Source organism: Gnatocerus cornutus, chromosome 4, assembly GCF_029298725.1.
Source record: "Gnatocerus cornutus isolate USDA-ARS CGAHR chromosome 4, icGnaCorn1.1, whole genome shotgun sequence".
Taxonomy (NCBI): Eukaryota; Metazoa; Arthropoda; class Insecta; order Coleoptera; family Tenebrionidae; genus Gnatocerus; species Gnatocerus cornutus.
In genome coordinates, this window is record NC_142236.1 from 4,538,135 (window position 1) to 4,565,690 (window position 27,556).

Here is a 27,556-nt window from a genome sequence, read left to right on the forward strand (position 1 = left end):
TTGTAAAAAAAATTTAAAATTTTTCAATGCGTTTTGAAAAGTCAAATTCTAAAATTGTTCTTTCTTGGTCTAAAATTTTGAATTTAAATAAGGACAAGCTCAAAAGTAGTAACTTCTTCAAATTGCAGAATTTTATCTTTAACGGTTGTCCAATTTATAGAGCCTAATAGCCATTTGAGATTTTTACTCCACCTAAATTATAAAAATTGGAAACTTCCTATTTTCTTGTTCCAAAATTTTTTAATTTTGTAGAAATAGTGAGCGTATCACAAGTACTAAAGCTTCCAAATTTTATAGTCGTACTATTGAAACTTTCAGAATTACGAAATTTTGTAGAAAATTTTTAATGTCTTCAAAATTAAAATTCTAAAATGATTTTTTCTTAGTCTAAAATTTTGAATTTGGAAGAAATGAGGACTGATTCAAAAGTAGTAACGTCTTTAAATTTCAGGATTTTATCTTTAACACTATCCAAATTATAGAGCATTTAAGACATTTAGGAGTTTTTGATTCCACCTAAATTTTGAAAATTTGAATCTTTCTTTATTCATGTTCTAAAATTTTTCTAATTTCGTAGAGTTAGTGAGAGAATGACAAGTACTAAACCTTTTAAACTCTATAATTGTACCATTAAAACTGGCTGATTTACATAAAGTTGTAAAAAAAATAGAAAATGTTCAATGGATCAAAATTAAAATTCTAAAATTGTTTTTTTTCTGGTCTAAAATTGTAAACTTTGGTGCAACAAACTTAAAGGTAATTTAAAGTCTTCAAATTTCAGAATTTTATCTTTAAAACTTTTTATTGTATAGGGATTATAAGACTTTTTAATGTTTTAGATACCACCTAAATTTCTTCTTTTTTGTTCTAGTTTTTTTAAATTTTGCACAGCTAATGACCTTATGATAAGTATTTATTTAAGACTCCAAATTCTATACTCGTACCATTAAAACTTGCAGAGTTACGTAATTTTGTAAAAAATCGAAAATTTCTATTGCGTCTTCAAAATAAAAATTGTAAAATGATTCTTCCTTGGTCTAAAATTTTGAGTTTTGGAAGAAATGAGGACTGATTCAACAATAGTAACGCTCTGATATTTCAGAATTTTATCTTTATCTAATTAATAGAGTCTATAAGACATTTTGAGAGTTTCGAAATTCGAAACTTCCTTTTTTCTTATTCTAATTTTTTTAAATTTTGTACAATTAGTAAGAACAAAAGTACTAAATCCTCCAAATTCTATAGTTGTACCAGTAAAACTTGCAGAGTTTCGTAATGCTGTAAAAAAAATTAAATGTCTAATGCTTCTTCTAAATTAAAATTCTAAAATTGTTTTTTCTTGGTCTAAAATTTTGAATTTTGGAAGAAATGAGAACCAACTTAAGAGTAGTAACGTCTGCAAATTGCAGGATTTTATCTTTAACACTATTCAATTTATACGGCTTATAAAACATTTACGACTTTTTGATTGCACCTAAAATTAAAAAATTCTAAACTTTCTTCTTTCTTGTTCTAAAATTTTCCACTTTCGCACAGTTAGTGAGCGTATTATGAGTACCAAAGCCTCCAAATTTTATAATCGTACTAATAAAACTTGCAGAGTTACATAATTTTATAGAACATTTTGAAAATTTGTAAGGCCTCTTCAAAATTAAAATTCTAAAATTGTCTTTTTTTGGCCCAAAAGTTTAAATTCTGGTACAAATGAAGATTAGCTTCATAAAAGTAACGTCTTTCAAACTATTAAAATCCGTAGAAATTTGCACATAAAACCACAAAAAAGCTATAATTAGATTTTTAATAAAAGACGTCGTTTCTATTCCCTCTATGACGCCCACAAACTCAAATGAATCAATTCTAAAACATTTTATTTGTCAACTTGCATTCATTGTCACAATGAAAATTTAAGTATCTCATTAAGCCTATATTTACATAAAATTCTACATGTAAAAAGCCTCTACATGGCCTAGATGAAGTCTACTCTACTCCGACAATAATTTAGGACAATTTCGAACTAAACTAACTTTATTACAAGTAAAAAAATGACAGATTAGTGCGCGATGATCGATGATGGAATGATCTTACACCTAAAAATCATAAGAATCCGATTCTTCTTTCTTCACTTTGAACAAATATTTGTAGATAAGTCCAGCGAGAACACCTCCAAGAAGCGGTCCTGCCCAGTAGATCTAAAACCAAAAAAATTAGAAGAACTGAAGCGGAAAACGAAGAATTACCCAATGATTCTCCCACAAGTCCATGATGACGGCAGGACCGAAACTTCTCGCCGGATTTATACTAGACCCGGAGTACGGAATCTGCAAATGAAGATTTTAGCACGGACAACCAAAAACCAAGAGACGCACTCCTGAGAGATGACACGCAGTGACGGAAAGTCCGATGGCCAAAGGAGCCGATCCTTTGATGTCCTTCCTGCGAGGATCACACACGGAGTGGACGATGAAAACCAGGACGAAAGTCAAGACGATCTCCATGAGGAACCCTTGGACGTCGGACAGGCCGTTGCTGATGTTGGTAATGCCGAGGTTGCCTTCTTGGCCCTCAGGGATGATCAACTGAAGGACAAGAATTTTGTAACCAAGAGAACGTCTTTGTGTTAAGTGGGCGTAAACTTTTTCTCGTATTTACAATTCTCTTAGCAAGTATTAGCTACTTAATGCACGGTAAATGTCAAGTGATGGTGATGGCACCCAACTGACACCACCTTCTGATTCCCATGATTTTTCCTCACATTCACATTTCCTGCATCCTATTAAAAAAGTTATGTAACGCGCCGTAACTGTTAATGCAAATGAAGATGTTAAGGTCAGATCGCGCGACGTCCGAAGACCTGGTGCAGTGCTGACCGCTAAGGTTAGTCACGCATGTCGATCGGCCTCAAAGTGTTCCATTCCGGTGAGCACCAAGTTCAATGGCTGAGACGTGTTTATTGTCTTAATTTGTTTAACTTACTCTAAGGACTCCAGCGCCGCCGATGGCGCCGATCATTTGGACCGCCACGAAGAGAAGGGCGCGGAGGAGGGTGATGTCGCCGGTGACGAAGAGACTGAGGGTGACGGCGGGGTTGATGTGGCAGCCGCTGATGTGGCCGATCGACTGGAAAAAATACAAAAAAATTAGTTGAAGAAGAATATAAAGTAAAAGGTTGAGGACAAAAAAATAAAAAATACAGACGACACGAATTTTATTGATTTGATTGAATATTGTTGGTGTTCGAGGCCGCGTCGGCTTTTCTTTTATAAATTAGGTTAATTTATTACGTGTTGAAGCAACGTTCATTAACAGTGATAAACATATTTATCTACAGATCTTTTATTAATTGATGGATTAGTTATCGCTAATTGTTCATAGAAAAAATATTTCTGTTTATTAATAAAATGAAGTTCAAATCTAATTCTAATTCTAAATCTAAAAATGACCTAAACTGGGTATTTAGGATCTCTAATAAATTTCTAAAAATCTACGTATTTTTGTCTCTAAAGAATCTTTGACGAATTTGTAAATTGTCTTTATTGAGTCTTTTCGAATCTTTGTCTAAAGAATGTTTTAACAATTTTTAAGAATCTTTTTAAAAACTTTTAAGAGTGAATCATTTTGGAAATTTTCTTACTTAACAGCAACTCAAAATTTTCCGAATTTCATATCAGCACCTGTAATTCTGACATTGCTACCCTTAACTCCTTTACATACTGTGCTAAATTACATAATAATGGAGCTAGAAAGATCAATTTTGGAAATTTTTATATTTAAGACCATTCCAAAATTTCCACAAATTAATTTCAACACCTGTAATTTTGGCTATTTTGGCGCTACAGCAATGAAATTTAGGGTAATTGCTACTCTTAACGCGTTTATTAACTATGACAAAAGACATAATCATCGAGTAAAAAAGACCCATTTTGGAAATTTTCGTATTTTAGACCAACTCAAAATTTCCTCATCTTTATTTCAACACCTGTAATTCTGACAATTTTGACGCTACAGCAATGACATTTGGGGAGATTGCTACTCTTAACGCGTTTATTGCTTATGCTAAATGACATAATTATAAATCAAAAGATTTATAAAAAAAAAATTCTGAAAATTTTCGTGTTTAGGATCATTTCTCAATTTCCACGATTTCATATTTACGCCTGTAATTCTAGTAATTTTGGCGATACAGAAATAAAATTTGGGAAAATTACTACTCTTAACTCCTTAATTAACTGTGCCAAACGACATAATTATAGAGCAGTAAAAATCAATTTTAAAAATTCTCATGATTAGAACCATTCTAAAATTTTCACAACTTTATATTAACACCTGTAATTCTAGGAATTTTGACTCTACAGCAATGAAATTTGATTATATTTCTACTTTTGGCATTTTTTTTAATTGTGCTAAATGACATAATTATATAGCAAAAGAGATCAATTTTGGAAATTTTTACATTTAGGACCAACTCAAAATTTCCTCACTTTCATTTCAATACCTGTAATTCTCAAAATTGTAATGATTGTAGCAGTAAAATTTAGAAGTATTGCTGCTATTAACGCTTTTTTTGACTAAGCCAACTGGCATAATTATATAGCAAGAGAAACCAATTTTAGAAATTTTTATTTAGAACCATTCTAAAATTCCACAACTTCATATTATCATATGTAAAATTAGGGGAGACTACTAATTTTAACTCCTTTATTAACTGTGCCAAATAAAATAATTATAGAGCTATAAAAAACAATTTTGAAAATTTTCATATTTAGAGCGAACTCTAAATTTCAACAATTTTATATTAGCACCTGTAATTCTGACAATTTTGATGCTACAACAATAAAATTTGGAGTGGTTACTTCTCTTAACGCATTTATTAACTGTGCGAAAAGACATAATTATAGAGCAATAGAGTCCAATTTTAGAAATTTTTATATTTAGGACTATTCCAAAATTTCTACAACTTTATATTGCCTGTAATTCAGGCATTTTTGACGCTACAGCAATAAAATTTGGGGAAATTGCTACTCTTTCCTTTTTTAATAATTGTGCCAAATAACGTAATTATAGAGCAATAAATATCATTTTTGGAAATTTTCATATTTAAAAGCAACTCAAAATTTGCATAACTTTGTAGCAAGACTTGTCACTCTGATACTTTTTAGGGTACTATATTAAAATTTGTGGTTGTTTTTACCCTTAACTTGCTTATTAATTGTGCCAAATGACATAATTTTAGAGCAAAAAAGACAAATTTTGGAGCAACTTAAAATTTCATTCAAAAAATTTCTAATTAATCCTCGAATGAATCTTAAAAACCATTAAAAATCCTCTTTCTACAGAAAAACAATTATGAATGATTTCTAAATCTTCAAGAAACTGCGTAAAAGTCTCTAAGGATAGTGTTTGTGATTTGAAATTACTTTTATTATAATTTTTTTGCAATCTTTTAATTAAACCGTTTCAATTATTGATTCCTACTTCATCTCAAGTGAAAGGACCAAATGAAATCAGACGCTCACTTTCAAACCATTTAAAGTAAAATCAAGTGCTTCTTTCTATAAATATCTTCTGTCATATCATTATTAAGTGATTATTATTAGATGGCTTTAATTTTATTGGTTTCTTATCGCCTACATTTATCTATATTAATCACCTTAATGACGACAATTAAACTTAATTGTAAAACTCAAACTCAACAGTTCTCAAAATGAAAAGCCTAGCAACAATAAAACTGTTGTTCAATTTGAAATAAAAAAATAATTTTACTTTGAAGTAACCGAAAATTAACTGCCTACAAATCACACCCAGTATATTATTTTCTAATTATTGAAGTGGCAGTTTTTAATTGATCACAGATTAGTTATCTTCAATTCGTCTTATCCGCTTACTTTTTTTCTCAAAATTTTGCATTTCCATCATTTGTTGTTTTTGAGAAAAATGTCGAATAAGTTCATCATTCTTTATGTAAAGTACGTATTACACAACTAGCTATATAATGAAGATATATACCTTATGCGACTCATTTTGGTGGCATATAAAAATATCTGCACTTTATTGACTGTGAGCGATCGTAGATAAAACGTTGTACATCACACTTGGGCGATATCGCATAATTATTATTATCATCACAATCAAAACCATTATATACATATACAGGCTGTCCCAGAACTTGTGATCCAGAGAATAAAGACGTATTAAGGCAACAATTCTGAACCAAAATTTCGAAACCAAAATTTCCTAGCTCAAAAAATAATCGAGTTAAGGCAAAAAAAACGGTAGCCAATCCGGAAGTTGAATAGAATTTAAAAATCGGTAACTATGGACACATACTATCGTCCATTGGTCAAGTGAATATTAGACTCTCGTTGCCTAGGAAATTTTACTCCATCTCTAGAATAAGCTTCCGGGATTGGTTGTTAAATTTTTATCATTTCTCGAATACTATTAAACTTAAGCAATTTTTGTTTTAAAATTTACCATCTGTATTGCTGCCGGCACCCTCTCTCGCTCTCTGGGTCATGAATTCTGGGACACCCAGTATTTACTAGGAAGCAGTGACACCAAAATATTTAAAATAATCAAAATAAATATGTCTACAAAGTATTAAACAAATGAAAATGTTATCAATTTGCTAAAATTAACACCTATCAAGAAGTTGATGATGACCCAAAATTCAAAGAACATGTGCTTTGTGCTTTGAAGAAGAGCAGAAAAGAAGAGAAGAGAGAAGAAAATCCATTGAACTACTCATAATCCATATGGTGTGAAGAAGGTTATGAAGAACTGTATTGTTCAGAAGAGTACTTCTCAAGTTCTTCAAGTGTGTTCGTCACATCGAGGCAAAAGACAAAGTGCACGTTCAATTTCATCAAACTATGTTTATAAACTAGTGAACAAATCAAAGAGTTATCAAACCCGATAAATTAATATCAATGTTTTGCTAAAAATCCGCAGCCTTGACCACGCGTTTTGGTGTTACCAGCGCGAGATAAAAATTTGCAGTGATAATCTACACTTCGCATTATCTGCCCAAATGAAGACCTTTATTGTCGTCGCCGTTGTCTTCTTCGCCGCTGTGGTAAGTCAACAATTCATAACTCTCTTTCCAAACCGTCGCCGTCGTAATTGTCTTTTCAGACCGCCTCTCCCTTCAAAAAGCTTGAACAGTATTACGATGCTTGTAAAACAGAGACTGGAGTCTCCGAGGAAACTCTTAGGAAAGTTAACAGTCAATATGAAGTTGATGACGACCCAAAACTTAAAGAAAATGATTTTTGTATTTTGAAAAAAGGTATGTACTATGAATAGTGAAGGAATTCTTCAGGTTGATGTTATCAGGACTAAAGCCACTGAAGCTAGTCATCATTCTGGTAGTGTGGAGAAGGTTATGAAGAGGTGTATTGTGCAGAAAAGTAGTCCTCAGGAGACCGCTCATGGGTTCTTCAAGTGTGTTCGCAAAATTCAAGCGGAAGGAAGAGCGCACTAAGTTGTTTGGAACATTTTTAGTTTATGCTTGAAATAAAGATGAGAAAATTGCAAGTGACGTTGTCAAAGATGGTTTATTGACTACCATAAAGTTTTTTCTATTTCTTGCACTGTAATAATTTTACGGCTCTCCAGCACATGCCGCAAACATGGCTGTCGATATGTAAAATCCTACTTACCGTTGCTCGAATGTAAATAACTATTTTATTATGTAATTTTCTGGCTTGCCATTTTTGAGTTTTATTTTTAGGTACAAATATTTTCAAACTTCGTGTTCCAAGGCCTGTCATTTCCGTAATTTTAAAGATAGAGGAATGAGATTTGGAAACGGTGGTATTCTTGATCTATTTTTCAATTGTGCTAAAGGACAAAATGTAAGATAAAAAGTGACAAGTTCTAGAAATTTTTGTTCTTGAGTGGATGCAAACTTTTTCAAAATTTTGATTCTAAGGCCTGTTATTTCGTAATTTTAAAGCTTTAGGTACGAAATTTGGAGAATTGACTATTGTTGACGTGTTTTTTAATTTTTTTATTTAAAGGAACAAAATTCTAGACCAAAAACGACATTTAAAAAAAAAGTTTTTGGAAAGGTACAAGTATTTTCAAAATTTTGATTCTAAGGTCTATAATTTCCGTAATTTTACATCTAGAGAGATGAAATTTGGTAAAAGTGATAATGTTTTATATTGCCAAAGGGCAATATAAATAACAAATTAAAAGCGTCAAGTTTGAGAAATTTGTGTTCTTAGAAAAATGCAAATATTTTCAAAATTTTGATTCATTGTTATTTCCAAAATTTTAAATTTATTGGAATGAAATTTTGTAATTTGACTTGTATGTCATTGTATTTGACTTGTATTTTAATTGTGCTAAAAAAGGAACATGTTTTAAAAAAAATGTTTTTGAAAAGGTGCAAATATTTTCAAAATTTTGATTCCAGTGCCTGTCATTTTCGTAATTTTTAAGATAGAGAAATGAAATTTGGTAATAGTGGTGCTCTTGATTTGTTTTTCAATTGTGCCAAAGAACACAAGTATAGTTAAAAAAAAAACAAGTTTGAGAAGTTTGTGTTTTTTAGAAAAAGCAAATATTTTCAAAATTTTGATTCTGAAGACTATCATTTCCATAATTTTTAATCTCGAGAAATAAAACTTGGTAAAAGTGGTATTCTTGATTTTTTTTCAGTCAAAGGACAGAAGTGAAGCTAAACAGCAGCAATATGATTTTATTCTTGGGAAGATGCAAAATTTGGCAAAATTCTGATTCTAACGTCAGTCATTTTGATAATTTTAAAGCTATTGGTATGAAATTTACATAAGTTGCTACTATTGACCTGTTTTTCAATTTTGTCAAAGCACAACAATATAAATTAAAACCGAAATGTTTTAGATTTTTTTTCGTAGAAGGATGCAAACATTTTCAAAATTTTTGTTCTAAAGCCTGTTATTTTCGCAATTTTGACGATAAACGAATTACATTTAGAAAAAGTGGTACTCTGGACTGGTTGTTTAATTATACTAAAAGACAAAATGGTAAGAGCAAAACGGCCTGTTTTAGAAATTTTTATCCTTGAACTGATAAAAAAAAATTCAAATTTAGATTATAACGCCAGTCTATTCCGCAATTTTGAAGCTAGAAGACGGAAATTGGAAAAGAGTGGTACTTTTGGCCTGTTTTTTAATTGTGTCAAGAGATAAAAGTATAGATAAAAATCGACATGTTTAAAAAAATTATAAATGGAGAGTTACTTTTCGTCAAGATATTTAAGAAGAACGAACGTTTTTTTGCATACAATTTCTAAAATTGATACTAATACTTCTCGGTATTAAACACGTTATTCTCTCCTAAACTTTAAAAAATGGAATGATTTTTTTGAACAAAATACGTTTTGTTAACTTTGGAACATTTTGAACAAAATTGTAAATCTCGCGTTTCTAAATAATTTCAATAGTCAGAACGAAACTACATATTAAAAAGTTGATCAAACCCGTTTTGGCGCAAAAAGTGCAAAAAAACTCGAAAAATTATATTCACATTGAAGCCACTAATAGACAAATTTAGTACATACATTGTAAAACGAATTTTCTAATTTCGCAATCGAAGGTTACATCAACATTCAACTAATCATTTAATTAAAGCAGTTAAAATACAATTTGTTTTAATTAAAATTTACGATAATCGCATGCATATATTCCAGGATAATAGATTAGGATTACCTGTGCGCATGAATAAAACATCGAAAAAATTGATTCATCGACCACAAATTTTCAAGAATTCTGCATCTTGGTGATAATAAGATGATAATAATCTCACAATTTAAGTCGTTAAGTAAACGATAATTCCATTCCCTCGTTCACTAATCAAATTTTCTGTTGTTATGATCCCATAATGGAATTCAAAAGTAATAATAGTTATTTGACAACAATAAGGAGGATCATAATTTATGGCCGCATTGAAATGTCAGGTCAGTGCAGTCCAAGGTTAGTCCTCAAAGAAGTTTATTATTTTTCTCGCGTCGCAATAAATAAATTTAGTTCAAAAGAAAAGACAATTTTCACCTGCTGATGATCGCGAGATGAAATCATCGCCCATGACCTCAGTCCTCACTTTTATCTCTTATTTCAGAAAAATGGCGAATGCGCAACAATTATCTCAGAAGTGTAACACGTGTTCTTGCACTGTTCTCATTATTTATTGCTATAAAACAAACAGTAAAAAAACAATTCTGACATTTATCCGAGTTAATAATGAGGCCGCTAAATGTTAACACACTTCTATTCTCTCGCGTTGTTTTTTCTCCAACGCCCTGTATATTTCGGTGCCTCGTCGTCTGCACGGTCAGTTCAGTAACCGGAGTCGCCCGGAGGCGAAACCGGAGCACCGTCAGAGCCACCTACTCTGTCAGAAACTGTGCCATATGTTACGAAATTCTTTACCTTGGATTGGTCCCACCACGAAGAGATCAATGAGTTATGAGTTCGCGAACAATTCAACTATAGTTTACTAAAAATTGCAAAGGTGCAGTCGAAATTTATAGTTTCATAGCACCCTGTATAGTGGACAATTATTTTCGCACACCCATTTCTTGCTGTTATTTATGGTCGGGAGAAAAATTGATGGGATTTTAGCGAACGCTGTTATTATGGTGCGCGCTTTGGTAATGCTAATTTATTTGGGCTTGCAAATTTGATTAGGTGGAGTGTAATTTATAAGATTTTTTGCACGATGAAATTTGCGCAGAAGTCGTTTGGTGGGAACGTCTTTATAGTTTGTAAATATGTGGGAATCTAATATTTACTCCTATTATTTATTGTCTTATCGGTGGCTGCGACTTAAGTTCCGTTGAAATGGCGATAAAAAAATAAATCAATATTTGTGTTGCAGTGAGAAAAAAAAACAGGAAAAAGACAAGTATTGTTTGAGCAATCAGATTATGAAATTGGAAAAAAGAATTCAGGAAATTGGAGGAAATCCAAACGAGAGGGAATAGAAAAATATTTCTTAATTCTAATTAATTTAAAGCATCTTTATTTAAAGATATTTTTAACTCTTTGATTTTTACGAGATTTCTTGAAGGTCAAAAAAATGTATTTTAATTTTCAAAATTTTGTTTCTAAGACCTGCCATTTCCGTAATTTTTAAGATATAGATATAGATTTGAAGAAGTTGCTGCTATTGCCTTGTTTAACAATTGTGTTTAGAAACTTTTATTCATGACAAGATGCAAAACTTTTCAAAATTTGAATTGTAGTGCCTGTAATTTTTGTAATTTTAAGACATAAGTATGGTTGTATAGTATTAAAAAGGTTGCTATAATTAACTTATTTTTTAATTGTGCTAAAGTACAAAGTTATGAATAAAAAACAACATAATTTAGAAATTTTCGTTCTTAAAAAGGTGTAAATTTTTCAAAATTTTGATTCTAGCCTGTCATTTCCGTAATTTTTAATCTAGAGAATCGAAATTTGATAATAGTGGTACTCTTGACCTGCTTTACAATTGTGCAAAAAAAATAAAAGCGACAAGTTTGAAAAATGTTTCTTTTTAGAAAGATGTAAATAATTTCAAATTTTTGATTCCAAGACCTGTAAATTCAGTAATTTTTAATTTAGAGGAATAAAATTTGGTAAAATTGGTACTCTTGACCTGTTTTTTAATTGTGCCAAAGAACAAAAGTCTAGTTAAAAAGCGACATGATTTAGAAATTTTTATTCTTGTGAAGATGCAAAACTTTTTAAAATTTGGATTCTAGTGCGTGTCATTTTTGTAATTTTAAAGATATAAATACAATATTTAAAAAGGTTGCTATAATTGACTTACTTTTTAACTGTGCCCAAACGCAAAATTATATAAAAAAACGACATGTTTTTTCTTCTTCGGAAGGTGCAAAATTTTCAAAATTTTAATTCAAAGGTCTGTCATTTTCGTAATTTTAAATTTTGGAATGACATTTGGTAAAAGTACTACTCCTGACCTGTTCTTCAATTGTGCGAAAGAACAAATTTATAGATAAAAATCGAAAAGTTTTAGAAATTTTTATTCTTGTTTTCAAAATTTTGATTCTAAAGCCTCTTATTTTCGTAATTTTCAGTATAGAAGAATGAAATTTGGTATAAGTGGTATTCTTGACTTGTTTTTTAATTGTGCTAAAGGAAAAAATTAAAGCTATAAAGCAACATATGTTGGAAAATTTATTCTTGAGAAGATGCAAATCTTTTCAAAAATTTGATTCTAGTGGTTGTCATTTTTGTATTTTTATAGATATAAATATGAGATTTAAAGAGGTTGCTATTATTGACTTAGTTTTTAATTGTAACAAAGCACAGAATTATAAATAACAATCGACAGGTTTTAGAAATTTTTTCTTCTTAGAAAGGTGCAAAATTTTCAAAATTTTAATTTAAAGGCCTGTCATTTTTGTAATTTTAAATTTTGTGGAATGCCATTTGGTAAAAGTGGTACTCCTAACCTGTTCTTCAATTGTGCGAAAGAACAAATTTATAGATAAAAATCGAAAAGTTTTAGAAATTTTTATTCTTGTTTTCAAAATTTTGATTTTAAAGCATGTCATCTACGTAATTTTTAATTTAGAAAACTGAAATTTGGTAATGGTGGTACTCTTGATCTGTTTTTCAATAGTGCCAAATTACAGAATCTTAGATAAAAAGCGACAAGTTTAAAAAATTTTTGTTTTTGGGTAGATGCAAACTTTTTCATAATGTTGATTCAAAGGCCTGTCATTTAATTTTTAACTTAGAAGAATAAAATTTGGTAAGGTTGGTACTCTTGATCTGTTTTTCAATTGTGCTAAAAGACAAAATTATAGACTAAAAGTGACATGTTTTAGAAATTTCTGTTCTTGAGTGGATTTTCAAAATTTTAATTCTCTTTGTAAGACATTTTCGTAATTTTACATCTAGAGAAATAAAATTTGGTCAAAGCAATACTTTTAACCTGTTTTTATTGTGTCAAAGAACAAAATTATCTATAGATAAAAAATGCCGTCTTATAGAAATTTTTGTTTTTGCGAGAAAACAAGAATTTTTAAAATTTTGATTTTAAGGTCTGTCATTTCCGTAATTTTAAATCTAGAGAAATGAAACTTGGTAAAGGTGGTACTCTTGATATGTTTTGTAATTGTGCGAAATGACAAATTTATAGATCAACAATCACAACTTTTAGAAATTGTTTTTCTTAGAAGAGTGCAAACATTTTCAAAAAATTGATTCAAATACATGTCATTTTCGTAATTTGAAAGCCACAGGAGCGAAATTTGGTGCGGGTGGTACTGTTGACCTGTTCTTTTATTGAGGACAAAATTATTGATAAAAAGCGACAAGTTTTGGAAATTTTTGTTTATAGTCAGATGGAAATATTTTCAAAATTGTGATCTAATGCCTGTGGTTTTCGTAATTTAAAGCTATAAATACAGGGTGATGAAATAAAGGCGCCCATGCCACCTAACATGTTGCAGCTGATTCTTTCCTGAGGCCAATATTGAAACTCCATAAGGAAATTTTATGCTTTTTCACTAAGATAGAAGTTTTCTTTTATAAACGATCACACTCTGTTTAGATAAACTTTTTATACCAATTTCATTGTTAGACATCACATTTTTTACAGTAAATGATATGCTGTATAATAAAAAGAACAAAAAGTGCTTTAAACCAAGTTTCTTAAACTTATAAAAGTACCATTTTTTGGCTTTGTAGAAAACATAGTTACGGAGACTGCCGAATGTAAAATTTTATTATAAAGAGTTGAGCAGCATTGCCAAGTTTTTCTTTGAAAAAAATCCATATTGTGAAAAGAAATGGGATTAAATTAATTTTGCTTTGATTTCTGAAATGGTTTAACTGAAAATGACATGGGGTTTCCACTTATGGGCGCCTTTTTTTATCACTCTGTATAAAATTTGGAGTGTTTAATATAACTAACTTGCTTTTCAAGTTTTTCAAAAATTCTTTGGGAATCTTCCAAAGCTTTTTCACACAAGGATTTTTTTTAATTTTTCTATTTCTCTGAGTGAGACTAAAACTGGTACTAAAATCTTAGACTTCTAATAAGATCCTAATTGAACTTGAGAGTGTAAATTTGTTTATATAAATCTTCTCTAAAGGTCACCGTCATTTACAATACCGCCAAGAATATCTCTTTAAGCATGTCAAAAGATTTAGTAAGAAAACTCTTCGCATGGGAACCTTGTTTCTCCAATTTGATATTTACTTCCACCGCATCGGATTTTATCAGATAATTGCATATCACGTCGTTCAATACACAGATCAATTATCGATTTTGGAACCAGTGGCCCAATAACCTTTCATTATTTGCGAAGGTAAGTTCTAAAATGACATCAACAAAGCAAACAAATGTAAAAATGAAAAGCATGATTAGAAAATTGCAATCTCATCCAAATAAAAGAAGAATCGTGTCGTCTTTTATTGTACTTGTTTCATCATTGCCATTAACTTAATAAGCTTGAAACAATGTAGGTACGTGTGATTGGTGAAGAAAAATGCATCGCCGCACCTTTACAAGTTACACTAAATAAAATGTAAATCTAATAACAGTTTGAAATTGCGCAATTTCGCTGTCGTGCCTGCAAGTGTACAGTTACCACGTTCTCGCTTTACACCGAAAATATGGTCATCGACAATGAATTTGAATACTTGTCGATCAATTTTGCAAGAAGCGAATTTATTTTCCCATTTAAGGGTATCATTTATCGTAAATCCACCATTTTAATTATTACTTTTAGAAATATGACTTTCCATTTCCACATTCTCATCATTATAACTATCTAACGTGCAAAATCTATTAATGTGTTAAGTATCGCATATGACCGAATTTATAAAGTTGAAGGCCATGAGAACTTAAATTAAATCGTGCGTGTTACCTGTCAAACGAATTGTAATTAACTTTAAGGTATAAGAAGTCTTAGTTTCATCATTGGAAAATCTACAGGATGTGATGTAAGTGTCTTTTTTAATCAGATGATCGCAAAAATTGCATTTTCTTGACTCTGTTTTTTTTTTATTTTATTTCAAAGTGACTGACTGAGTTTTGTAACAAACAGTGCAAGAACTGCGCAATACGCAATGAGTAAAGGTAAAAGGATGCCGCGAAGAACATACATGCTGGAGGCTGTTGTTTGCGGACATTCACATTCGAAAAGAAGGCAATGGGAGAGAGAATATGTTCCATTTAAGGGGGCCATTCTCACATTTGTCTGAGCGCAATGTGTTGATTTAAAGAGTTTTCTTTCCGATTTAAATGCGTTCTCCCTTTTCCGCCCTAAAAACAATTCCAGCGAGGCGCGCCAAGCGTTTATCGAGCGTGTTGAGCATTTATCGCAAAGCTCCGAGGTGCGCCGAGCGTTTATCGTAGATCTAGGAGGCGTGCCGAGCATTTATCGCAGATCTACGAAGGGCGCCGAACGTTTTTCGCAGATCTATACGACGCGCTTCGAGCATTTATCGCAGAGCTAAGAAACGCGCTGAGCGTTTATCGCATTTTACTTCCACGCCAAAGTGTCGTGCTGAGCTCTGATCGCATTTTTCTTTTAAACCATCAGGCAAATCGAAAAATATCAAGAGATTAAAAATATTCTTCAGGAAATTCTGCGTGTGACAATTTTGGTCCATTTTTTTATGTTTAATACAATTAGCGCAGTGGTAATTTGAAATTGAGTTTCTGCCAGTTTTTCAATTTTTTTTTTGTAATTATAAACTGTAATGCCCCTTTAGCAATAATGCTGTTAAAATTCTCAATTATTTTATAAACGACAAAAAATTAGCAATAAATAGTCCAAAAAAATCTTTAAAAATACAAAAAATCTTTCTCAAGATGCCATTGGTGCTTCTCAAAAATTTTAGAAACTATTGTCGCTATCAATGAGTACCACAGTTCTTTGGAAAGTTTATTTTATTGTCTTTTAAGTAAAATTGATAAAAACTAGTATTTATTACGTTGCGCTCCAAATAGTATTTATGAAAAATTTATTTGACTGATGATTCGGAAGTAAAATGCAATTAACGCTCAGCACGCCTCGCTCGTTTGGAAATAATGACGATAAACGCTCAGTACGTCTCGCTTCTTTAGAAATAAAATCGGTAAACTTTCGGCACGCTTTGTATGTTGACAAGTAAAATCCGACAAATCCGACACGCCTCGCTCGTTTACGAGTAAAATGCGAAAACGCTCAGCACACTTCTCTCGTTTTGAAGTAAAAACGATAAACGCTCGGCACGTCTCGCTTATTTCCAAGTAAAATGCAACAACGCTTTGCACCCCTGACTCGTTTACTAGTAAAATGTAACAACGCTTGGTACGATTTGCTAGTTTGGAAGTAAAAACGATAAACGCTCGGCACGCCTCGTTTGTTTACGAGTAAAATTCGACAACGCTTGGCACGCCTTGTTTGTTTACAAGTAAAATGTAACAACGCTCGGCTCGCCTCGCTTGTTAACAAGTAAAATGCAACAACGCTCGGCACGCCTCGCTCGTTTACTAGTAAAATGTAACAACGCTTGGTACGATTTGATAGTTTGGAAGTAAAAACGATATACGCTCGGCACGTCTCGCTTATTTTTAAGTAAAATGCAGCAACGCTTGACACGCCTGGCTCGTTTACTAGTAAAATTTAACAACGCTTGGTACGTTTTACTAGTTTGGAAGTAAACACGATAAACGCTCGGCACGCCTGGTTTGTTTACGAGTAAAATTCGACAACGCTTGGTACGCCTTGTTTGTTTACAAGTAAAATGTAACAACGCTCGGCTCGCCTCGCTTGTTAGCAAGTAAAATGCAACAACGCTCGGCGCGCCTCGCTCGTTTACTAGTAAAATGTAACAACGCTTGTTACGATTTGATAGTTTGGAAGTAAAAACGATAAACGCTCGGCACGCCTCGTTTGTTTACGAGTAAAATTCGACAACGCTTGGCACGCCTTGTTTGTTTACAAGTAAAATGTAACAACGCTCGGCTCGCCTCGCTTGTTAACAACTAAAATGCAACAACGCTTGGCACGCCTCGCTCGTTTACTAGTAAAATTTAACAACGCTTGGTACGATTTGAGAGTTTGGAAGTAAAAACGATAAACGCTCGGCACGCGTCGCTTGTTTACGAGTAAAATGCGACAACGATCAGCGCACTTCTCTCGTTTTGAAGTAAAAACGATAAACGTTAGGCACGTCCTAAAAAAAATAAAATAAAAAGAGCAAATATAACCCAAAAAATTTAAAAAGACAGTTGTATAAAATTGTTGATTCGCTTCTTACGCGAAAAAAATAGATAATTTCAGGAACTAGATATGACCTTAAAAATCTGAATTATAATATTATAAAACAAAAAGAAAAAAGCGAGCAAAAACTGCAAAACCACAAAGAACAGAAGAGAAAAATTTCAAAACATCCAAACAATCTAAAAAACCGATTTTTTTATTTCTTAATCGAGCGATTTTTGTGCAAAAGTGCAGATAAACGGTGACAGTGACGCGATATCTTTATCAAATCAATGAATTCATCCATCAATCAATCAAAACGTGTCTGCAATTTTTGATAAGAATGCACACAACCGAAGAGCTGTCTTGTTCAATTTCCTGTTTTTATCTTTCGCCCAGAAAATTAGAGACAAGGATTTCAACGGTTCGAAGAATTTGAAGAATACGACGAATCTAATTAACTTAAAGCATCAAACTTGCCGAACTAAAAATCGCAAGAAAATCCGTTCCTTTTCCCGTTTTTCTGTTTGCTCCTCCAATTATCTTCCGTTAAGAAACTGGTCCTTTCTGTTATTACTTAACACTTCATTCATTTGATTTTTATTCGTTTTTACAGCTACTTGGCTCATCATTTCTTACTTAACTACCAATTAATTTCGTTTTGGTTAAATTATAAGAAGCGCGTTCGTCTCGCCGAAGCATTTTGCAAATTTGGACTTGGCCCATCACACGACACTTTCCAAATTAGCGCCACAAGGCCGAATTCTAATTAAATTGTTCAAAGAACAGAGGAGCAATAAACAATCAAGATAATCAATCATAAAAAATAATTAGCGGCCTTCGAACGCAACATTTCGAAAAACCCGCGACCAAAAAGCGGCAAAATTCGGCTCTGCGTGACCTTGAACTTGCCAGTGCTCATAAAACCAACAAAACACTCATTCATTTTAAAGAACACTTTCACTTTGTTCGCTTTAATCGACTAAACGGGTTTAAGTTCTTATAATTTTTACAATTGTTCCCGTGCTGATAGCAATTCCAACTTTCTAAAATAAAATGTGCGAAGTGTTCCGCCAATTTTGGATTGACGAGGAAAATTTTTGATTGACAGTTCTGTGGCGAACTTCACGTGTTATCACGTGGTTTGTTTGAACCTAGTCGCATTACCATGTTTAGCAAACCTAAATTTTTTATTATTATTTGTCCGCTCGATAAGAAAAGCGGTTCGTACAGTCACTCAGGTTGGTCTCATTTTCTTTCGCAACTGTACTGTGTTCTAGATCGATTTTTAAATGGTTTATTCATTCTGAAGTTGCTGGCGACAAGTTCAGTGCCAAAATGTGAGGTTTTAAGGCTATCCGGGTTACGAAAATGACTTACTTGGGCTAGTGTAGCGACTGTTATACCGAATGTTAGACCAATTCGGACGATGTCCACACCGCCGATGACGATGGATCCGCAGCCAACGCAGACTAAGAGGAATGTTCCTAGGAATTCGGCGAGGAGCATTCGCCAGATTTGCTTGTTTTCGGTTATCTCGGATAAACCCAAAATTGTGTCGTGTCCTGAAAAAAAAAATTTTTTTAGTTTTAACATGTCAAGACTAATTCTCAAATTTAACTAATTTAAAATCTTGCCAAAAAGAAGAAGAATCTAAAAATTTAAAATAGATATCCAATCTAAAAAGAATTGTTCTAATCGAATTTTTAAAGAAGTCCGAACAGAAATTCTTGCTTTTTTAGATTTTAGATAAAAAAATGAGAATTGAGAATTAACATTTTAGAAAATTCTGCAATTTTGGCATTGCTAGTCTTAGAGCAATAAAATTTGGAAAATTTAGCCTTGTTAATCAAAATTTCAAAATTTTGGAGCAACAAATAAAATTTTTGAGAAATATGGTTTTGAGTCGAACCAAAAATTTCGAACTTCTGTAACTTTAGCATTGTCAGTCTTAAAGTAATAAAATTTGGTGGATTTTTCACTTTTGACTTGCTTATCAACTGTGCCAAATATCAAAATTTTAGGGCAACTAATAAAATTTTTGAGAAATTTTTATTATCAAGGCGAACCAAAATTTCTCGTTTCGTAAATTCCATTCTGTAAAATTAGAAGACATTGCTCTTTTTAATTGATAAGTGTGCTAAACTACAAAATTTTAAACCAAAAAAGTAAAATTTTTGAGTAATTTTTTATTAGAACCATTCAAAAATGTCTATCGTTTTGTATTAATTCTGTAACTTTGGCTGATATAATCCTAAAACTGTAAAATATGAAGAATTTACTCTTGTTGGCTTGTTTATTAGCTGTGGTAAATTTCAAAATTTTAGACCAAAAAATGGAATTTTTGCGAATTTTCATTTTGTTTCAAACCAAAAACATCCAACGCCAACATTTACTATTAAATTCAGTAACTTTGCCATTTTTAGCCTTAATGCAGTCAAATTTTATGACTGCATCAGTTTTAATGTGTTTATCTAATGCGGTAAATTACAAAATTTTTGATCAACAAATGAAATTTTTGAGAAATTTTCATTTTCAGGACGAACCAAGAATTTTCCCTCTCGTTTATAAATTTATGTAACTTTTGAAATTTTACAATTGTAAAATTTACAGACAATTTTACTTTAAACTAGTTTATTAACTGTACTAAACTTCAAAATTTTAGATCAAAAAACAAACCAGTCAAAAATTTCCAACGTTTTGTATTAAATTTCGCAACTTTGGCAAATTTAATCCTAGAACATTAAAATTTGGAGTATTTTCTATTTCAGGGGTGTTTATTAACTTACCTAAATGCCAAAATTTTAAATTAGAAAATTGAATTTTTGATAATTTTCATTTAGAGTCGATTCCTATTAAATTTAGTAACATTGTCACTTTTAGCTCTAATGCAATAAAATTTGATGGCTCTATTAGTTGCAATTTGTTCATACACTGAACCAAATTACATAATTTTAAATCAACAAATAAAAATTTTGAGAATTTTTCATTATCAGAACAAACCAAAAATTGTCCTCTCGTCTATTCATTCAATTCTGTAACATTGAAAATTTCAATCCTAAAACCGTAATATTCGGGAAAAGTTGTGTTCAACTAGTTTATTAACTGTGCTAAACTATATAATTTTAAATCAAAAAACGAGAATTTTTAAAAAATGTTAGAACCACTCTAAAATTTCTAACGTTTTGTATTAAATTCCGTAATTTTGGAAGGATTTAATCATAGAACATTAAATTTTGGAGTATTTACTGCTTTTCACGTGCTTATTAACTTAGCTAAATTCCAAAATTTTAGATTAAAAAATAAAATTTTTGAAATTTTTTTTAGAATCGAATCAAAAATTCCCAACGTTTCCTATTAAATTTAGTAATTTTTAGCCCTAATGCAGTAAAATTTTATAGCTTTTTCAGTTTCAATTTATTACAATTAATTACAAAATTTTAGAACAAAAAATAAAATTTTTGAAAATTTTTCCTTTTAGGACGAACCAAAAATTTGCTCTTTCGATTATTAAATTCTGTAATTTTGAAAATTTAAATCCTAAATCTGTTAAATTGGAAGACTGTAAGTTTTAATTAGATTATGAACTGTGCTAACCTACAAAATAGTAAACCAAAAACCAAAATTTTCGAAAAAAATGTTTTAGGATCATTCAAAAATTTCTAACATTTTGTATAAAATTTCGTAACTTTGACAGATTTAATCTTAAAATATTGAAATTTAGAATATTTACTACTTTTTGTGTGTTTATTAATTTACATAAATTTCAAAATTTTGGATTAAAAAATATTTTTTTGTAAATTTTCATTTAAGTCAAAAATGGTCAACGTTTCCTAATAAATTCAGTAAATTTTTTTAGCCCTAATGTAGTAAAATTTGGAGACGTTATCATCTTCACCTTGTTTATTAGCTGTTCTAAATTTCAAAATTATAGACCAAGAAATAAAATTTTAAGAATTTTTATTTAGAGTCGAATCAAAATCTTCAACGTTTTCTATTAAATTCGGTAACTTTTGCATTTTCAGCTCTAATGCAGTCAAATTTAGAAGATTGACCATTGTAAACTTGTTTTATTAACTGCGCTAAATTACAAAATTTTATACCAAAAAACAAAATTTTTGAAAATTTTTTGTCAAGACCATTCAAAAATGTTTATCGTTTTGGATTAAATTCCGTAATTTTAGCAAATTTAATCCTAAAACAGTAAAATTTGGAAGATTTACTACTGTCGACTTTTTTATCAACTGTACAAAATTACAAAATTTTAGACAACGAAATATAATTTTTGCATATTTTCATTTTGTGTTGAACCAAAAATTCCCAACGTTTTCTGTTAAACTCGGTAACTTTTGCATTTTTAGCCCTAATGTTGTCAAATTAAGGGACTTGACCACTCTTAACTTGATTATTAACTGCGCTCAATTACAAAATTTTAGAGCAACAAAGAAAATTTTTTAATATTTTTTTCTCAGAACGAACAAGAAGCTTTGCTAATATTAATTCTAAAACAGCAAAATTTTTATAGAAACTTCTGAAAAAAAATCCGAAGTAATAGAAGAAACTGATAAACCTATACAGAACCTGGAGAATGAAGAAGATGAGAAAAATCTGTAAATTTAGAAAAATAAAAACTATGAACAAAAAATATAAAGAACTAAATCTAGAGAAGAACCTCCTAAAAATGCCAAAAATCTTGAAGAGATCTTTTGAAAAATCTTCGGAAGTTTCCTATAAAAAATCGACCAAAAAAGTCTTCTCGATAATCTGAACAATAAAAAAAAAATTGTACAGAAAATTTCTAAAAAACTTGACAAATCTAAAAATTTTAAATAAGCAAGAAAAAAATATATAGAAAGAAAACTTCAAAAATCTAGATAAGAATCTGAAGAAGACTGAGAACCAAAAGAAGCTGGAAAGCTTAAAATACATAAAGAAAATGAGTCAAAATTTTTTCCAAAGAACCTAAAAAGTTCTCCAAATGTTCTAAAAAGCGTCTAAAAAACAGAAAGTTGTAAAGATTCGTTTGCTCACGATTCTACTGCCTAAACTCAAGTTATCAGGTTTTTGACCGTTGACGTTCACTTATCTCCTCATTTATTGTTTACTTACAAATTTATCGCTTCAGTTTATTTTTCCAAGAGCTAGAAAGGCAAAATAATCATGCAAAAATCCGCTTTCATTTACTTTCAATTACTTGAACCTTCAACAAGGCTTGACGATAATTTAACACTAAAGCCGTTTTCGCTGGATCAACAACAAAAATTTATAATTTTCCTGCAAAATTTATGACCCGTAAATTCCGATCTTGTTTGAGCATTTTGTAAATTCCTAACCAAACATGTCGCAAGAAAAATCAATCAAACTTATCAATGAATCTAAAATCCATTACAAACCCGCTCCTGCCTTAACAACGTCAAATTGATTAGCCAACACGTCCACTTGCAAAATAACTCGTCATAATTCAAATTAATTTGGCAGAAATCAATTTAAACAAATCGGACAGACATAATCTCTAATTAAACCAGTCCTAAAACCGGAGAAAGTAAAAAAAAATAGTCACGGATTCACCTATTAATGTACTGAAGAAAAATGAAGACAATAAAATTCTACACTTTCATTGTAAATGTACCGAAGCCTCATTGAACCTGCAATCATAAAGAAAGTAGAAATTAAACTTGAAGCTTCGAAGGTTCATTTTTGAAATGTTTCACGCTCCCATTCGCATTTCGCATTTCTCTCTCAAGTATTTTCCAATGAAAATTATCTGTTTTGTGTCAACAGGATTATAAAAACTGATTTGTGTGCTTAGGATAATCAGAAGAATACAGAAGCCGGCGATTATAAAACAATTCTTATCGATTGAATTCAAAGTCGTGGAATTACTAGATTACCGCGGAATTCGTTTAGAGATTAAAAAGTGGAACAAAATGCTTGTGGAAAGGATTAAGCGATAATTTACGGTTAATTGTTTATCTAAGATAAAAGCAATAAAGAAACTGTTGGAATATTATCGATAAAAACGCAACAGCTGGAACAAGAAACCGAAGAAATTATAAATAGATGTGAAAAACTTTGCGTGTCTGATTACTGATTAAATTAATAGCATTTAATCACTTGAAAAAAATTTTTTAGATAAACTAATCAAATTGAAGTTCAAGTGATGAGGTGCTTGGCATTTTTTTTGTGATTTATTATCTATCAAAGTGTCACGTTTTATCAGTTTATCCATAAGCAGGGCCACTCTACGTAACATGTGTTATTTTCAAAGTTATGAAATTTTGTGATAGCTATTGTTCCATTTTTTGGGAAAAATTTGTTTTCATTCAGTCAAAATTTTTACTAAAATATAGTCTAATAATATTTTATTATGTTTATTTATCTTATTCAAGACTGGCAATTGGTCTAACCTAGTTTCTTTTAGATTTAGTCTTAATTAATTTATATAGCAATCCGGTCCTGTTAATTAACTAATTATAATTAGTCAACAGAAGTTAATTTGTTTCCAATCAAATTAGCTGATTTACAAAAATTTTATTTCAGTTTATTTATACTAATTTTGGCTTTTATTAATTACATGAATTTATTCTGACATGGCAGTTCAATTTTTAGTCCAAACGAGTTTAATTTCACTGCAAAATAAAAAGGAAATTCTAGCCTAAATCACACTAATGCTGGTCTCAGTGAACTAGTCTAAAATCCTAATTAATTATTAGTAAAAATATTATAATTTCAGTTTTCCATGAATTCCATCGAAAATAATACGAACAGTTTGATCAACTCAGTGCTATTGTTTGGCGTTAGTCTAATTCAATTAAATTAACTGACAGTAATTTTTAAAATTTTTAATTAGAAATAGACTTATTAATTTTTATACTTAACTCAAAGTAAATTAGAATTAGTAAATTTAATATAATAGAAAAATTTTGTTAGATTTTGATTTAGTCTAGCTCTAAATCAGCTAAACTAAAAATCGTATTGTCTATGGTTTTCGAATTAAACATGAATTTAGTCAAAATTAGTCAGATTTAGAATAATTTGATATAATTTATCTTTTTTGTAGTTACTTATGGCCCAATTTGGTATAAATGTGCTCTTAATTTGTTAATTTAAACTGCAATGTACTTTAATTTCAAATAAATTAGTCCAAATTAGTTTAATTCAGTAGTAAAAGTTGATCAAATTTAGTCCAATTTAATCTAAATTTGCTCTAAATCGGCTAATTTAAGAATCACCCCGTCTATTATTCTTCAATTTAACAAAAATTTAATAAAAATTAGTCAATTTGAGTTCATTTAATAGGAAAAGCTGATCAACTGTAATCTAATTTGGTTTCATTTTTATTAATTTTTTAATTTTAGTCTAAACTACTATGAATTTGCCCTCAATCGGTTAATTTAACAGTCGCGTCGTCTAATTCTTTTCAATTTACCAAAAATTTTGGCAGAATTATTCAATATGATTTAATCTAACAGTAAAAATTGAACTGATTTAAGTGATTTTTGTGATCTAATTTTGGTCAAATCTAGTATAAATTTGCTCTGAATTGGTCAATTTGGAAGTCTAATGTTTCTCAATTAAGAATAGTTTAGTCATAATTAGACAAACCAATTTAATTCAATATTAAAAATTGATCAGATTTAGTTCAATCTAATCTAATTTTGCTATAAATCGGCTAATTAAAAGTAGTGCCATCTAATGTTTTTTTAATTTAACAAGATTTAGTCAAATTTAATTTAATTCATTAGTAAAAATTGATCAAATTTAGTTCAATTTCCGATTTGCTTAATTTAAGAGTCTTGTGTTTGTATATTCTACAATTTAACAAAAATTTAATTAAAATTAGTCAATTTAATTTCATAAAACAGTAAAAGTTGACTAAGGTTATTCTAAATTTAGTCCAATTTTAACATTTTCGTGGTTTAATTTTGGTATATTGTTCATCAATTTAGCATAATTTAGTCGAAATTAGTCAATTCAATATAATTATTGAATAGTAAAAGTTAAACAAATTTAGTCCAATTTAATCTAACTTTACTCTGAATTGCCTAATTTATGAGTCGCGTCATTTAATATTCTTCTGTTTAACAAAAATTTAATCAGAATTAGTCATTTTAATTTTATATACTAGTAGTAAAAACTGACTAGGCGTAATCTAAATTTGGTCTAATTTTAACTTTGGCGTGGTCTAATTTTGGTCAAATCTAGAATAACTTTTCTCTAAATCGGTTAATTTAAAAGTACATATATTGTTTTTCAGTTTTGAATAATGAAGTCAATTTAATCTATTTATCAATTTAATCTAACTTTACTCTAATTCTACTAATTTAAGAGTCGTTTCATCTAATATTCTAGAATTTAACACAAATTTGGTCGGAATTTCGGTCGGTTTAACATTTCTCGGTTTCTTAAATTAGAATATTTTAGTCGTAATTAGTCAATTTGATTTAATCCAATAGTAAAAATTAATTATACTTAATCCAATTTAGATTAATTTTGCTCTGAATCGGCTAATTTAAGAGTCGCGTCGTCTTCTATCCTATAATTTAACAAAAATCTAGTCAGAATTAGATTTTTTCGTCTAATTTTGGTCTAAATTAGTTGAATAATTTAGCCGGAATTAGTCAATTTTATTTAAGTAATTCAATTGTAACAAAATTTGTTCTAATTAATCTAATTTTGCCCCGAACCAATTAATTTATAGTGGCGACTAATCCACTTCAGTTTTACAATAATTTAGTCAGAATTAGTCCGATTTATTTATTATATCAGTAAAAGCTAATCTATTTCTAATCTAATTTATTAAGTAAGCTAATCAGAATCTAGTCTAATCTGATAATATAGTAGCCCGCATTCCAGCCAAACTAGTAATTTAGTCAGGCTTCCTACTTAGAAAATGGAGCATTTCGACTAATCCAATTTAGTACTCATACAGGGTGTATTTTTTTCCAAACAAATAGACCGAAACCCGACACGATAACTATCTTTAATTTGTTTCTTCCACTTTCGCTATCAAGCAAATGGTAGTGAAAGTGATCTTATTGTTACCTTTTATCACCGCTTAAAAATCTAGAAAAAAAGTAAACAAAGTAGAAAATAATACAACAAATAATTAAGACTGAAAATGGCAAACAATAAAAATTTTAGTGCCGGCTTTCCGCAATCGCGAAAAAAAATTAAGAAAACGGACACGAAGTCGCCAGAAATTTTGAAATGTATGTTAATACCACAATAAAAAAGTCATCAAAAATTGCGACAATTAATACATAATCAATTTAGATTTGCCTAATGGTTTAGACCTATTGTCATTTTCACTTTGCATAATTTTCCTTATTATTGTTCTTATTTGTATATTTTCTCTACTTAGAATTCCGATTTCCCCAAGTGAAAAATTTTGAAAAAATTTACCTTTAGCCTCCTTGGTCGCCATCGTGCCTCACCTCAACCGTTTTGAAACGAGAACACCGAGTTTTTTGTGCACAATTCACAATATGTGTAACGAATCTCCGACACACGACTAAACTAGTTTGCGAGTGCAGTGTCAATCAAACGAAAACCTCTCTCGAGAGAGATTTGAATGTCGGTCAGGAGTGGAACTGAATGAATCAAGCCGAGTCGCTCCAAACGGTTAAATAACTCGTCGAATGACGAACAATTGCTCTGCACTTGAAGCCGAGACGGAGATTTGGAGAGGGATTTTGAAAATAGAATTTCTAATGGTGTGGATGAGACAAATCTGGGCTGAGAGGTGTGGCAATTAATGGAGACAATAATAATTGTTAGTTTTTCTGTTTGCTGATTACTCAATGTTTATAAGTGTGTTATCTGGAAGGTTGAGCGAAAACGGAGGAGCAATGAAAGGAGAGATGCGTCGCTTCGAAATTTAACGCGAATCCAAAAATGGGTGCAAGCGCGCAATTAACTCAACCTTGTTTTCATGAATAATTTTCAATTGTATTGTTAAGTCCAAGGAAAGTTCGGAACAAGAAGAAGCAGAAATCAAAATCAGCTTGCAAACGCGACACACTAACATCTCCAACTTTCATAATTTTATTGTCACAATTGAAATGAACAATTACTAAAAGTGGAATTAAAAATCTAACAGTTTTGATAGCGTGCACAAGGCTGACCTAATTGACCATTACGAATTTTTAACTGCAAACAATTCGGTTTTTATCGCAATTATTAGAAAAGTTTGTTTTTGAGCGTTGTACTCTGCTCCAATTGTTGCAACTTTTGCTTTTGTGGGATCCATTAATTTTACATGAAAATTCATAATCGGTCAGATTTTATCTCACTTTCTATGAGCGAAGAAATTTCAATTTATGGTTCAGCTTTGTTTTACTTCATGGATATTTA

General features: G+C 30.6%; 2 protein-coding genes across 2 annotated transcripts; one reads left to right on the forward strand and one right to left on the reverse strand.

Moving 5' to 3' along the window:
- Positions 1-1,851: 1,851 nt before the first annotated feature.
- Drip (aquaporin homolog protein drip) lies at positions 1,852-26,852 on the reverse strand. Its single transcript, XM_088033936.1, has 6 exons — positions 26,606-26,852; positions 18,581-18,765; positions 2,974-3,117; positions 2,367-2,576; positions 2,238-2,318; positions 1,852-2,189 (listed from the first exon to the last, which is right to left on the reverse strand). The coding sequence occupies exons 1-6, from the start codon at positions 26,625-26,627 to the stop codon at positions 2,088-2,090; spliced, it is 744 nt and encodes a 247-aa protein (XP_087890062.1). The 5' UTR covers positions 26,628-26,852; the 3' UTR covers positions 1,852-2,087.
- LOC148176165 (uncharacterized) lies at positions 6,988-7,537 on the forward strand. The gene is made up of 3 exons (XM_088034446.1): positions 6,988-7,072; positions 7,132-7,285; positions 7,333-7,537. The coding sequence occupies exons 1-3, from the start codon at positions 7,028-7,030 to the stop codon at positions 7,383-7,385; spliced, it is 252 nt and encodes an 83-aa protein (XP_087890572.1). The 5' UTR covers positions 6,988-7,027; the 3' UTR covers positions 7,386-7,537.
- Positions 26,853-27,556: the final 704 nt, after the last annotated feature.